At 42.0% G+C, this 14,440-nt stretch overlaps 1 protein-coding gene across 2 annotated transcripts in view; it reads left to right on the top strand.

The window, feature by feature from the left end:
- The first annotated feature begins 2,410 nt into the window (after nt 1-2,410).
- The window catches only part of LOC121535384 (CTD small phosphatase-like protein), a 47,142-nt gene continuing 35,112 nt past the window's right edge, over nt 2,411-14,440 (top strand). For both annotated transcript variants that reach the window (XM_041842403.2, XM_041842404.2), the window contains exon 1: nt 2,411-3,079. In XM_041842403.2, the coding sequence (XP_041698337.1) occupies nt 3,004-3,079 (76 nt within the window). In that variant the 5' untranslated portion in view covers nt 2,411-3,003. The remainder of the gene's footprint in view (nt 3,080-14,440) is intronic.

Raw genomic sequence — 14,440 nt, forward strand, 5'->3', positions numbered from 1 at the left:
GACAAATGACGTTGAAACAACAATGATTCAACCAGTTTGTGCCCAGTGGGTATTGAATGAAGATCTCACTGTTTGTAACTACCACAGGCTACTAGACACCAAATACCCAGATAACTGTATACCAGACATGTCTAGGCTACTCAAGTCTCCCTCACCAGATTATAACTGATGGGTGATAGCCTTTACCTCTGGCTACTGGGGAGCCACAATACCCACCCTTATTCTGGTTCAGATAACGTTCCATGTTTATTGGCTATCCATATATAAACCCAGGCTATCAGGCTACGTCCTCCTGAGTGGCGCAGTGGTCTAAGGCACTGCATCGCAGTGCTAACTGTGCCACTAGAGATCCTGGTTCGAATCCAGGCTCTGTCGCAGCCGGCCGCGACCGGGAGACCCATGGGGCGGCGCACAATTGGCCCAGCGTCGTCCAGGGTAGGGGAGGGAATGGCCGGCAGGGATGTAGCTCAGTTGATAGAGCATGGCGTTTGCAACGCCAGGGTTGTGGGTTCAATTCCCACGGGGGGCCAGTATAAAAAAAAATATATTCACTAACTGTAAGTCGCTCTGGATAAGAGCGTCTGCTAAATGGTAAAAATGTAAAATGTACTATAGCCATGAAGTATTGTTTTCAGGGTGTACCCTGGTACATTCAGTAGACCCATAGGGCTATGTACAGTACGGCTCTGGGTATAGCCTATGTGCTATCATCACCACTATCAAATGACGAGGCCTGCTGTGAACCAACCCAGATAGTGTGCATCGTCCTCCCCGTCTGTCCATACCATTAGCCTCATCAGCTTGAGGCACTGGGCAGGCAGGGCAAACTGGTCGGGACAAACTGTTAGAATATAATATAACATAACAAAATATAATATAATGGAATTAAACAGAACAGAATATAACTACATTTAATGTAATAGGTTGCTACACAGCGAGATGTAGCCCAGAGGTGTTTTTCAAGTTTACAAGTTTTAATGTCACGTGCACAAGAACAGTGAAATGCCTTTCTTGCAAACTCAAAACCCAACAATGCAATAATCAGTAACAATGTATTGCTAGAAAAAAAACACGAGAAATAAGAATAGGAAATATGAAATACACAATCAAGTAGGTAAGTAAGCATACTATCTACAGGAAATATGAGAAAAAAAAGTCAGTGGTATAGGGTGTCGTTAACATCTGTGATCACTAGAGGAAGACTTCTAAAAAAATGTATATTCTACTGTGTGAAGTAATGTTGTCCTCGCAATAGAATTGTATTAATAAAATGTCAATGAATGTTTATACTCATAATTTTAGATGGTCAAAGTTACAGGAACCACCATCCACGTGTTTCTTGTGAGCTGTTGAGGGGCTCAGGGAGACCAAGAGGATGGTAACCTATAGGAGGAGCTGCAGAATTGAAATCTACAAATGCTCAATACAAAGGTCACAAATCCATAAAAATCCTGCAGCAATCAATAGGTTGTTAAGAATAATATAGTGCGCTGGTCTACAGAGAGCGGAAGAGGCCACGAGGACTTTGGTCCGTTATGATGATCAATTGTTTCATGCTTTACTGATGAATAACATGCACACACACAAATGGGGTCATGGAATCTAGCTTTATTGATGCATTCATTAAACAGTATTTCCCATCAGTGATAAGGAAAGTATGGGTAAATAAACATTAAAACATAGGCTGCTCTATACATATATATATATATATATATATATATATATATATATACTGTATACACAACCAACGTGTACTATGCAACTGGTGGGCCCAACTGCTGTGTATTTTCGCTCCTCAGCTGGAATCTAACCCAAATTTAGCCTCCACACTGAACCTCCACCCACACAAAGACAGAGATAGGTTACACAGCTCTGAAGGCATTCAAATGATGTGTCGGTAACGTGAGAGCAATGCCAAAAGGCAGCTTCTGATGCAATCGAACACTTCGGCCACCAGATGGCGCCCATGTCATTTCAGATAGATTGGTCCAGTGTTGTTGATAGGGTCCAAGCTGATTGTGGACCCATCCGTCCATCTCAAGGTTCCATATGCAATTGTTGAAAGAAAAACATTCACAAGCGTTTTTACAGGTGGAGTAGAGTTCTTGAGGTAAAATATTGATCTGTGTCAACATGGACATCTCCATGATACCCCCTGACTTTTTTTTTTTTACCCAATTCATGCATTGGCTGGAATCTGACCTAAATTGTGCAGAAGCTATGATGTACTGGCCATTAATCATAGACTGTCAATAATTTTGGAAGCAACATTTCATAAGGCAGTGACTCAAATATCATTGACCCAAAGTGGTATGTTGATACAGCCATAGCTACGGAGGTTTTATTTTTGATCCAGGGGAGGGGGTTCCTAGAAACCGCCCCCTCCCACTTGAGCGCTGCTAGCTTGTGATCCATTTCATGAATATCAAATACACACGACGCCTCCATGTTGGAAAGAGTGTAGAGGGGATACAATTATTTTGAAAATGAGAGTTCAAGAAACGGGATTATCGGAACTCGCCCACTTTCGTATTGAAACTTGACGGAGGCGACCGCGGGAGGGCTTTTTCATCGTTTCAGTCAACGTCAATTTTATGTGGAATTGAACACTGACCAGTTCAAGGCTAGCTCTAGTGGCTAGCCAGACGTTAGCAACGTTTTCTTATTTTTAGTTCAACGTTGGGAGTTTGTTTTGCCCATGCTGTTCTTGGATGTTGCTTGCTAAATTTGGGTATTCCCAGCGTTTGACAAGTGGTGGTATTTTGCGTTTAAACCACTAGTTAGTTACATGTAGCCCCTCCTGTGTCCTGTCTCAGTCCATTTGGCCATCGTTACACTAGCTAGCTAGTTTAGGGCCCGGCTGCCATTTCAACACAGTTAGCAAGGCAGCTACGGTAGCTAACGTTAACCTTTGTGGACTAGGACTAGCTGGACATCTTGCTTGTAGAAAACAAGCAAACAAACATAAAAAAATAACCAAAAAGGAATAACCATCGCGTCGCAATGGACCACACGTCTATAATAACCCAGGTTTCCAATCCAAAGGAGGAGGAGATTATCTCGTTTAATCAGGAAAAAGGTAAGAAAAAGCCCACGTTAATGTATGGGAGCTAGTTGACTAGCACCACCAGTGGTTGTTGGGAAAGTGTTCGCGCTGTCAGAAACTGTTGCAGTATTAGCTCTATGCTACAAATGGATAGACATGATGATGGCTTGGAGACGACTAACCCATTCATAGAGGCTACTTTAAAACAAACTTCCTTTTGATAGTTTTTTTTTTAACTGTTTTTCCATGTACAAATCTGTTATTCAATGCGTTTCAATGGGCTAATAGCAGAAAGGTCAAATTCAATGTTTCATTTTTTTTTTTTTGTCCTAACATTCAAAATCAAATAGCTAAATGATCCTTGGTATGACCTTCTTAAAACAATTCCATATGTTATCTTATTAGACCACGTCCCCCATCCCCAAAAATGTGGACCCATATTTTACCAAAAAAATATGGCCCTAAACTACTAACATATATTTTGATTTGATTTTATACAGTGCCTTGAGTAAGTATTCACACCCCTCGACTTTTTCAAAATGTTGTTACAAAAGTGGATTAAAATTGATTTAATTGTCATTCTTTGTCAATGATCTACAGAGAATACTTTAATGTCAAAGTGGAAGAAAAATGTTAACATCAAAAAATTAAACAGGAAAAATAAAACACTAATATATCTTGATTAGATAAGTATTCAACCCCTTGAGTCAATACATGTTAGAATCACCTTTGGCAGCGATTACAGCTGTGAGTCTTTCTGGGTAAGTCTAACAGCTTTCCACTCCTGGGTTGTACAACATTTGCCCATTTATTATTTTCTAAATTCTTCAAGCTCTGTCAAATTGGTTGTTGATCATTGCTAGACACCCATTTTCAGGTCTTGCCATAGATTTTCAAGCAGATTTAAGTCAAAACTGTAACTTGCCTACTCAGGAACATTCGCTGTCTTCTTGGTAAGCAACTCTAGTGTAGATTTGGCCTTGTGTTTTAGGTTATTGTCCTGCTTAAAGGTGAATTCATTTCCCAGTGTCTGTTGGAAAGCAGACTGAACCAGGATTTCCTCTAGGATTTTGCCTGTGCTTAGCTCCATTGTTTCTTTTTTATCCTGAAAGCCCCCCCAGTCCTTAACGATTACAAGTATACCCATAACAAGATGCAGCCACCACTTATGCTTGAAAATATGGAGCGTGGTACTCAGTTATGTTTGAGGTAAATCCAATACAACACATAACACTTTGTATTCAGGAAATAAAGTGAATTGCTTTGACACATTGTTTTGGAATATTTTTTATTCTGTACAGGCTTCCTTCTTTTCTCTCTGTCATCCTCAGTTTTCTCCTATCACAGTCATTAAACTCCAATTGTTTTGAATTCACCATTGGCCTCATGGTGAAATCCCTGAGTGGTTTCCTTCCTCTCCGGCAACTGAGTTAGGAAGGACGCCTGTGTCTTTGTAGTGACTGGGTGCATTGATATACCATCCAAAGTGTAATTAATAAGTTCACCATGCTCAAAGGGATTTTCAATGTCTGCTTTTAAATTTTTACCAATAGATGCCCTTCTTTGCGGGGCATTGGAAAACCTCTCTGGTCTTTGCGGTTGAATCAGTGTTTGAAATTCACTGCTCGACTTAGAGATTTCGCACCAGCTGTTGTTAACAAAGAGACACACACCTCTCTCCTTGAGCTTACCCGACTCTGCCGTTCTGTCCTGCCGATGCATAGAAAAACCATCTAGATGTATATTATCCGTGTCCTTGTTCAGCCACGACTCCGAGAAACAGGATATTAAAGTTCTTCAGGTCCAGTTGATAGGATAGTCTCGAACGGTGCTCGTCCAGTTTGGACACACCTACTCATTCAAGGGTATTTCTTTATTTTTACTATTTTCTACATTGTAGAATAATAGTGAAGACATCAAAACTATGAAATAACACATATGGAATCATGTAGTAACCAAAAAAGTGTTAAACAAATCCCAATATATTTGAGATTCTTCAAAGTAGCCACCCTTTGCCTTGATGACAGCTTTGCACACTCTTGGCATTCTCTCAACCAGCTTCATGAGGAATGCTTTTCCAACTGTCTTGAAGGAGTTCCCACATATTCTGAGCAGTTGTTGGCTGCTTTTCCTTCACTCTGCGGTCCAACTCATCCCAAACCATCTCAATTGGGTAGAGGTCGGGTGATTGTGGAGGCCAGGTTATCTAATGCAGCACTCCCATCACTCTCCTTCTTGGTCAAATAGCCCTTACACAGCCTGGAGGTGTCCTGTTGAAAACAAATGATAGTCCCACTAAGCCCAAACCAGATGGGATGGCGTATCGCTGCAGAATGCTGTGGTAGCCATGCTGGTTAAATGTGCCTTGAATTCTAAATAAATCACAGACAGTGTCACCAGCAAAGCGCCATCACACCTCTTCCTCCATGCTTCACGGTGGGAACCACACATGCGGAGATCATCCGTTCACCTTCTCTGCGTCTCACAAAGACACGGCGGTTGGAACCAAAAGTCTAAAATTTGGACTCATCAGACCAATGGACAGATTTCCACCGGTCTAATGTCCATTGCTTGTGTTTTTTGGCCCAAGCAAGTCTCTTCTTATTATTGGTGTCCTTTAGTAGTGGTTTCTTTGCAGCAATTCGACCATGAAGGCCTGATTCACGCAGTCTCCACTGAACAGTTGATGTTGAGATGTGTCTGTTACTTGAACTCTGAAGCATTTATTTGTGCTGCAATTTCTGAGGCTGGTAACTCTAATGAACTTATCCTCTGTAGCAGAGGTAACTCTTGGTCTTCCTTTCCTGTGGCGGTCCTCATGAGAGCCAGTTTCATCATAGCGATTGATGGTTTTTGCGACTGCACTTGAAGAAACGTTCAAATTTCTTGAAACGTTCCGGATTGACTGACCTTCATGTCTTAAAGTAATGATGGACTGTCATTTCACTTTGCTTATTTGAGCTGTTCTTGCCATAATATGGACTTGGTCTTATACCAAATAGGGCTATCTTCTGTGTACCACACTTACCTCACAACACAACTGATTGGCTCAAACGCATTAAATTAACTTTTAACAAGGCACACCTGTTAATTGAAATGCATTCCATGAAGCTGGTTGAGAGAATGCCAAGAGTGTGCAAAGCTGCCATCAAGGCGAAGGGTGGCTACTTTGAAGAATCTCAAATATAAAACATTTTGATTTATTTGTTTAACACTTTTTTTTTCTTTTTTTGGCTACTACATGATTCCGTATGTGTTATTTCATAGTTTTGATATCTTACTGTTATTCTACAAGGTAGAAAAAAATAAAAATAAACCATGGAATGAGTAGGTGTGTCCAAACTTTTGACTGGTACTGTATCTATCTAGTTAGCATGCTCCGAACACCTGTGTGTGTGTGTAACTGGGGAGAAAGTTGATCTAGTCTGTCAGCTGGAGGCAGACGGCGTATGGACCTCCTACAGTAAGTGTATCTTTTCATTTATTTATTTATTTATTTATTATTTCTCGCTGATATGAAAGACAAGGGCCAAATGTTCCGAAAACCGTTTCGCAAGCGATGATTACTGATGTTTCTAAACATTAAAACCTAAGCGTTTGAATTGTAGTTTACATTTACATTTTAGTCATTTAGCAGACGCTCTTATCCAGAGCGACTTACAGTTAGTGAGTGCATACATTATTCTTTTTTTATTATTCTTTTTTTTATTTTTTTTACTGGCCCACCGTGGGAATCGAAACCACAACCCTGGCGTTGCAAACGCCATGCTCTACCAACTGAGCTACATCCCTGCCGGCCATTCCCTCCCCTACCCTGGACGACGCTGGACCAATTGTGCGCATGGAGCCAGCCGTGGGTGAAGCTAACTGCAGAAAACCCTACAGAGAGAAGGGATTTTGAAAGCTAGGAGACGACTTGCTAGCTAACGTTGCCCACTTATTTTAGCTAGCTAGCTAATTAAACAGCTAGCCAGGTAAATTTATAGGTGGACTTGGATGTAATGCAGTACTGTAACTAGCTAGCTATCTGCTCTCTAGAGTTTGCAGTGAGCCCCACTCCTTTCTCACAAACACACACATGCACGCACACGCACACTAAAAGCATTGTATATGATTCGAAAAACATTCTCTAAGACCTAAACCTCAACTGGAGTTGTGCACAAACGGTGGGACCATTGAGCAGGTTGAGAAAGCTAAACTCCTAGTTATAACACTGGATGGTCACTTATCATGGGCAAGTCCTATTGACAAAGTTGTTGTGAAGATGGGGAGGGGTATGTCTGTTTCTAAAAAGATGTTCTCTGTTTTTGATACAAAGATCAACTGTACTAGTTGTTCAGACTCTGGTCTTGTCCCATCTTGATTACTGTCTGATAATATGGTCATGTGCAGCAAAGAAAGACCTAGCAAAGCTGCAGCTGGCTTAAAACAGAGCAGCACGCCTTGCCCTTAACTGCACATACATAACTAACATCAACAACATGCATGCCAGTCTTTCCTGGTTGAGGGTTGACGAGAGATGAACTGCTTCTCTTCTAGTTTTTATGAGAAATATTACCGTGATGAAAATTCCAGATTGTCTGCACAATCAAATAACATTCAGCTGAGATACACATACATACCCCCCTCCCCCCCCAAGACATGCCACCAGGGGTCTCTTCACAGTCCCCATGTCCAAAACGCATTCACGACAATGCACAGTATTTTACAGAGCCAGGATCGCATTCCATCTCCCAATGACTCAGCAAACAGCAAAATTACCGTTAAAAAAACAGATTAAACATCTCATGGGACGGTGGGGACTGTGAAGGGGACACAGACACACTCCAACACGCACTATTTGTGTTGTTGTAGAATGGTTTGTATATTGTTGTATTTTACATTTGTGTGACTGTCCTTGTCTCTCAGTCTTATCAGTGTTTTACTTGTCATGTTTTTGTGGACCCCAGGAAGAGTAGCTGCTGCTTCTGAAAAAGCTACTGGGGATCCAAATAAACAAACAAACAGCTGTAAATGGTATGCCTGTCACATTTTTCCTGGGGTTGATCCGGTGTTGTGCCATTTACAGCACGATTTTTGGCCCGGTCCTGCCACATTCCAGTAACATGCTGTACTCATAACGAGCGTTTTTTTCCGCCACTGTTTTCCCCACTACTGTTTACGTAGGCAGAGTACTAATGTAACTCTTGATAAAGTTCACTTACAGGCTTGTTCATATCAGAAAAACAGATGGCGCTTGCCAAAACATGAATGTCACGGTAGCTAACGAGGTTTTCAAAGGGACTAGGTGTCAATTGACAGGCATATAATAATAATAATAATAATAATAATAATAATAATATAGAGGGGACCTTTCAATTGACACACAAACACCGGTACAACTAGCAATGCAATATCTCTACTCCCGTAAAGAGGTGTCTTGTTTCCATCAGAGTTGAATATATAGCTGTCCAAAATGGCCACTCTTCAGCTGTTAAGCTAGGTCACTCCATGTTTAGCTGGACCCAAAATGGCCGCTCTACAGCTGTTAGCCTAGGTCACTCCATGTTTAGCTGGCCATAAATGGCTGCTCTACAGCTGTTAGCCTAGGTCACTCCATGTTTAGCTGGCCATAAATGACAGCTCTACAGCTGTTAGCCTAGGTCACTCCATGTATAGCTGGACCCAAAATGGCCGCTCTACAGCTGTTAGCCTAGGTCACTCCATGTATAGCTGGACCCAAAATGGCCGCTCTACAGCTATGAATAAGTGCGGTAGTGCCAATACTTTTGAGTGAATTGCCAAACTGCGCTGGAGAGCATAAATTAAATAATGTATGTGATTTCAGGGTGTTCTGGTTGTCTAACATTTTCAATAGCTATCTCCACACACTAAGGAGCCCTCTTGAGATCCATCATTCTGAATAGCCTGAGTGAGGCAATGACACAACCTTTTTATGTTAAGGGTAATTCCACATGAACAGATTTGATTTTTCAAAAACACAGTGCAGATGCAAAAGTTCGGTAACAGACTTGACGGCACAAACAGCACAGCGCAGACCATTCTGTTACCGAACTTTGCGTCGTAAAATCCTCTGTGGAAATTGTTCAACGTAGTCCGTGTGCATAGAGTTGTATGGTGTGTTTTAACTTTGCAATCATTGGTTTTTGGTTTGGCGTCCATTTTTTTAAAGTGAAAAAAAAACGCTTAAGTCTCAGCATCATTCTGTTACCGTGGAATTGCCCTAAGGCCAATGCTTCAGTGTGTGTGTGTGGTTCAGCATGCTGTGTCTCCGATGGCTACTGAACGCGTTGTGGTGGCACACCCACTACTTGCCATGGAGGCAAAATTTATTTTCTGGTGTAGGCCTAAACAGACAAATTTAAAGTTTTCATGATTTCAACATCGAGCCTAAACCTACTTCGCAAGTGTGAACAAGTCGATCCGTTCCGTCTTCATTGCTTTCCTTTTGCGCGCTTACGCCGTCAGGCCTCATGACATCGCTCATGACATCGCTCATGACATCGCTCATTCTCAGCCTGTGAGTGGATAAAGCGTCATGACGTTAAACCTCTTGTGCCCAATGTTGTTCCCTTTCAGTCAGTGGCTGCTACTGTACGTTACAGTGTGTGTGGTGACTGGGTTTCCCGGGTCATCCAGACGCTATCGGTACCAGTATCTGGTGTGGATCAGGTAGCTTAGTGGTTAAGAGCGTTGTGCCAGTAACCGAAAGGTCGCTGGTTCTAATCCCCCAAGCCGACTAGGTGGAAAAATCTGTCGATGTGCCCTTGAGCAAGGCACTTAACCCTAATTGCTCCTGTAAGTCGCTCTGGATAAGAGCGTCTGCTAAATGACTCAAATGTAAATGTATCGGTACCAGCCAGTTCCCTGAAGGTAGCAGGCTTTTAAACCAGAACAATGGCAGGTATTTCCCTGGTCCTTAGCTACCTGGACTGGTGAGGGTGTTGAGGTAGATGGAACTTTCATAAGTCCGAATAATACTGACTGTAGCTCAATAGACAGGAATAGGCTGGTGACTGTTTGAGAATTACTTCAAGGCTATGGGTGATTGATTGTCGTATTTATTTATTTAACTGAGGTTTAGGTCTAGTATTGGATAGACCAGTATTGCCTCTGCCCTTGCCTCACTCCCTTCTATACAATGATAGGGGAAACTCTAGGACTGTGACGATACCAGTATTGCACCAATTTTTTCCATGGGAAAAATTGACACATTTAACATTTTATGTCATTTAGCAGACGCTCTTATCCAGAGCGACTTACAGTTAGTGAGAGCATACATTTTTTTCATACTGGTCCCCCGTGGGAATCGAACCCACAACCCTGGCGTTGCAAGTGCCATGCTCTACCAACTGAGCTAACGGGGACACAAAGCGGCCCACTCTGTGGTCCTTTAAAAAAAACCTGCTGTATGTAAAATATTGTGTGCTATAGCTTGGACAATACACAGAGTGTACAAAACATTAGGAACGCCTGCTCTTTCCATGACAGACTGACCAGGTGAAGGCTTTCGCTTATTGATGTCACTTGTTAAAATACATTTCAATCGGTGTAGATCAGGGGTGTCAAACCTACGGCCCGCGGGCCGGATCAGGCCCGCAAACGGGTTTAATCCGGCCCGCGAGATGATTTTGAAAAAAAGAAATAAAAAAAAATATATATATATATGTGTATATATATATTTTTTTTTAAGTATAAAAATGCGCTGCAATTTTTCAATAAAATAAACTGCTGTTCCAATTGCGTCCACTGGATGGCGCAATAGCAATTGTGTTAAGCAAGCAAACTGTTTATACCGGGGCAGAGCAAGTAGGTCAAGCACGTGCAGCCAATGAGCTACTTTGTTTTGCCCGCGATATTTATTACGGCTTCTACTTTTAACATTATGTGCTTTGGCACCCTCATTGCCCCAATATGTCTCTGTCAAAAAAGAAAAGTGGACGCAGAGTGCAGAGTGTTCCAAGAAAAATGGTCATCCTATTTAATCACGGAATTGAATGGGAAAGCTGTTTGTTTGGTGTGTTCAGAGCATGTTGCAGTGCTGAAAGAATATAACCTTCGTCGCCACTATGTGAGTCTTCATGCCAACAAATATGACAACTTTCAAGGACAGCGGAGATGAGAGAAGGTGAATGAACTGTTGGCGGGTCTGAAGAAACAGCAGTCTGTGTTTACTCACAGCCGAGACATCAGTGACGCTGCAGTGAAAGCTAGCTACCTCATTGCTAATGAAATCGCAGTGGCTTCAAAACCATTTAGTGAGGGTGAATTTGTAAAAACATGCATGATGAAGGCAGCGGAGATTGTGTGCCCTGAAAAGCGGCAGGCTTTTTGCAAATATCAGCCTGACAAGAAACACAGTTGCAGACAGGATTTCCGATCTTTCAGTGGATTTGGACAGCCAGTTGAAGCAAAAAGTAAAGTCATTTATTGCGTTTTCGGTTGCAATTGATGAAAGCACGGACATTACAGATGTTGCACAACTGGCAATTTTTTCATTGAAAAACACATTGACCGTCACCGAGGAGTTCGTGGAGTTGGTGCCGATGACAGATACAACGACAGCAGCTGATATTTTTACCGCACTCGTCGGCGCGCTGGACAGGGTCGGAGTGGACTGGTCCCGCGCTGTCAGCCTGGCTACAGATGGTGCGCCCTCAATGATCGGGAAAAAAGCAGGCGTTGTGACAAAGTTCAGAGAGAAAGTGCAATCTGCAAATGGAGGACGTGATTTTTTGACTTTTCAATGTATTTTGCACCAGGAGGCTTTGTGTTGCAAGTCATTAAAGATGGATAACGTCATGAAGGTGGTCATCCAAACTGTTAATTTCATCCGATCCAGAAGCCTGAATCACCGTCAGTTTCACAGCCTTCTCAGAGAGAAAGACCACATCTATGGCCTGCCATACCACACTGAGGTAAGATGGTTAAGCCGAGGTGCTGTGCTGAGGCGTTTCTTTGATTTACGAGAAGAAATTGAACAGTTCATGGAAGAAAAGGGCAAACCAGTGTTAGAATTTCATTCCGCAGAATGGATGCCGGACCTTGCATTTATGGTGGATGTTACAGAGCACCTGAATAACTTGAACAAACAGCTGCAAGGGCGCAACAAAGTTGTCACGCAGTATTATGACAGCATACGTTCTTTCAAGTTGAAGCTGTCATTGTGGGAGACGCAACTTGCCGGTGGTGATGCAGCTCACTTCCCCTGTCTGAAAAATGTGCACGACCCAACATGTGGCAGACATGAAGCGGTTCAAAGATAAAATAACTGGACTGTTACGGGAGTTTGAGCAACGCTTTCAGATTTATGTTATATGTTTTTATGTTGATGTGCTATTGTTTTTAATTGATTTTATTTTATTTGTATATTTAACCTATTCTTGACTCTGTGGTTCTTGCACTTGTTTGGGGAACAGGATTTCATTATTTTTATCTACATTTCTGCCTGAGAAATGACACCCTGATATAGTTCTGTGATCTGTGATATACTTCTGTGAATCACTGAGGCATTGTGTGGTGTGTGTTCTTTGTCCTCAGAACTTTCAAATAACTTGAGGTGTTTTATGATTAATAGTGATGTTGTGCTTTTGGACACTGTCCTCAGGCTCCAGCTTTATGTTTATATGTTTTTATGTTGATGTGCTATTGTTTTTAATTGATTTTATTTTATTTGTATATTTAACCTATTCTTGACTCTGTGGTTCTTGCACTTGTTTGGGGAACAGGATTTCATTATTTTTATCTACATTTCTGCCTGAGAAATGACACCCTGATATAGTTCTGTGATCTGTGAAACAGTTCTGTTAATCACTGAGGCATTGTGTGTTTGTGTGTTCTTTTTCTTTAGAATTTTCAAATAAACTTGACGTGTTTTATGATTAATAGTGATGTTGTGCTTGTACTATTTTGGACACACTGTCCTCAGGCTCCAGCTTTATGTTGTATGTTGATCGTATTAAAACAAAGAAAACAATCTGAAGTTGTTGTTTTTAAGTTATATATACCATGATTTTTCCAGTCCGGCCCACTTGGGAATAGATTTTCCTCCATGTGGCCCCTGAGCTAAAATGAGTTTGACACCCCTGGTGTAGATGAAGGGGAGGAGACGGCTTAAAGAAGTAATTTTAAGCTTTGAGACGGATTGTGTAGGTCTGTTTGTGAATGGGCAAGACAAAATATTTAAGAGCTTTTGAACGGGGTATTGTAATAGGTGCTAGGCGCACCAGTTTGTGTCAAGAACTGCAACGCTGCTGGAGTTTTTCACGCTCAACAGTTTCCTGTGTGTATCAAGAATTGTCCACCACCCAAAGGACATCCAGCCAACTTGACACAACTGTGGGAAGCGTTGGAGTTAACATGGGCCAGCATCCCTGTGGAACGCTTTCGACACCTTGTAGAGTCCATGCCCCGACAAATTGAGACTTGTTCTGAGGGCAAAGGGGGCTGTAACGCAGTATTAGGAAGGTGTTCCTAATGATTTGTACAGAGTGTAAAATGTGAGTGGATGACAACATAATGGTGTTTGTTTCCAACATCAGAATCCACAAATACATTGTTAATTGGCCACATCAAAATACACAAAGAAATTATTTTAATTGGCCACAAAATCAACATTTTGCAACGGCCATCTCAGTCTCCGGACTTGAAACCCATTGAAAACCTTTGGTTTGAATTGTAGAGGGCAGTCCATAAGCGCGAACGTAGGATATCAAGGATCTGGAAGGATTCTGTATGGGGGAATGGACTACGATCCCTCCCAATGTGTTCTCCAACTCATTAAACATTTTAGAAAAAGGCTCAGTGCCGTTATCCTCGAAAGGTGAGGTATTTCAGTATGAAAATGTATGCACTCACTAACTGTAAGTCGCTCTGGATAAGAGCGTCTGCTAAATGACCAAAATGTAAATGTAAATGTAATTAGGGCTGTTTTCCTATAGAAGTTAAACCCGCTTTGTGTTTTGTTTCCTTGCCAATATACTAACGAGTATCGCGATACTGGTATCTCCCCGTCCCTAGGAAACACTGACAGGGCAGAGGCACACATTTCCCGGTTCCCAGCTGTTGCTCTTTCCTCCTCCTACCCAAAACATTCCAAAAGGAGCCAAACAGGGTCACACCGGGGTCAAGTAGGGTCATGGGGTCAAAGTGTGAAGGTATGGGCAGTGGCCAGTCTGGGAAAGGTCATGCACTTTGACCTGTGTCAACCAATCACTGAAGCCCAATGACAGATGGACCAATAATCTGCTATCCACCAGAAAAGACCAACCAGCAAAGAGTGAGATAGGATGCATCCCAAATGGCATCCTATTCAAATGGACCCTGGTCAAAGTAGTGCACTATAAAGGAAATGAGGTGCCATTTGGGATGAACCATAAGGACCTGTGTTGGTTA

This window comes from Coregonus clupeaformis, chromosome 21, assembly GCF_020615455.1.
Source record: "Coregonus clupeaformis isolate EN_2021a chromosome 21, ASM2061545v1, whole genome shotgun sequence".
Lineage (NCBI taxonomy): Eukaryota > Metazoa > Chordata > Actinopteri > Salmoniformes > Salmonidae > Coregonus > Coregonus clupeaformis.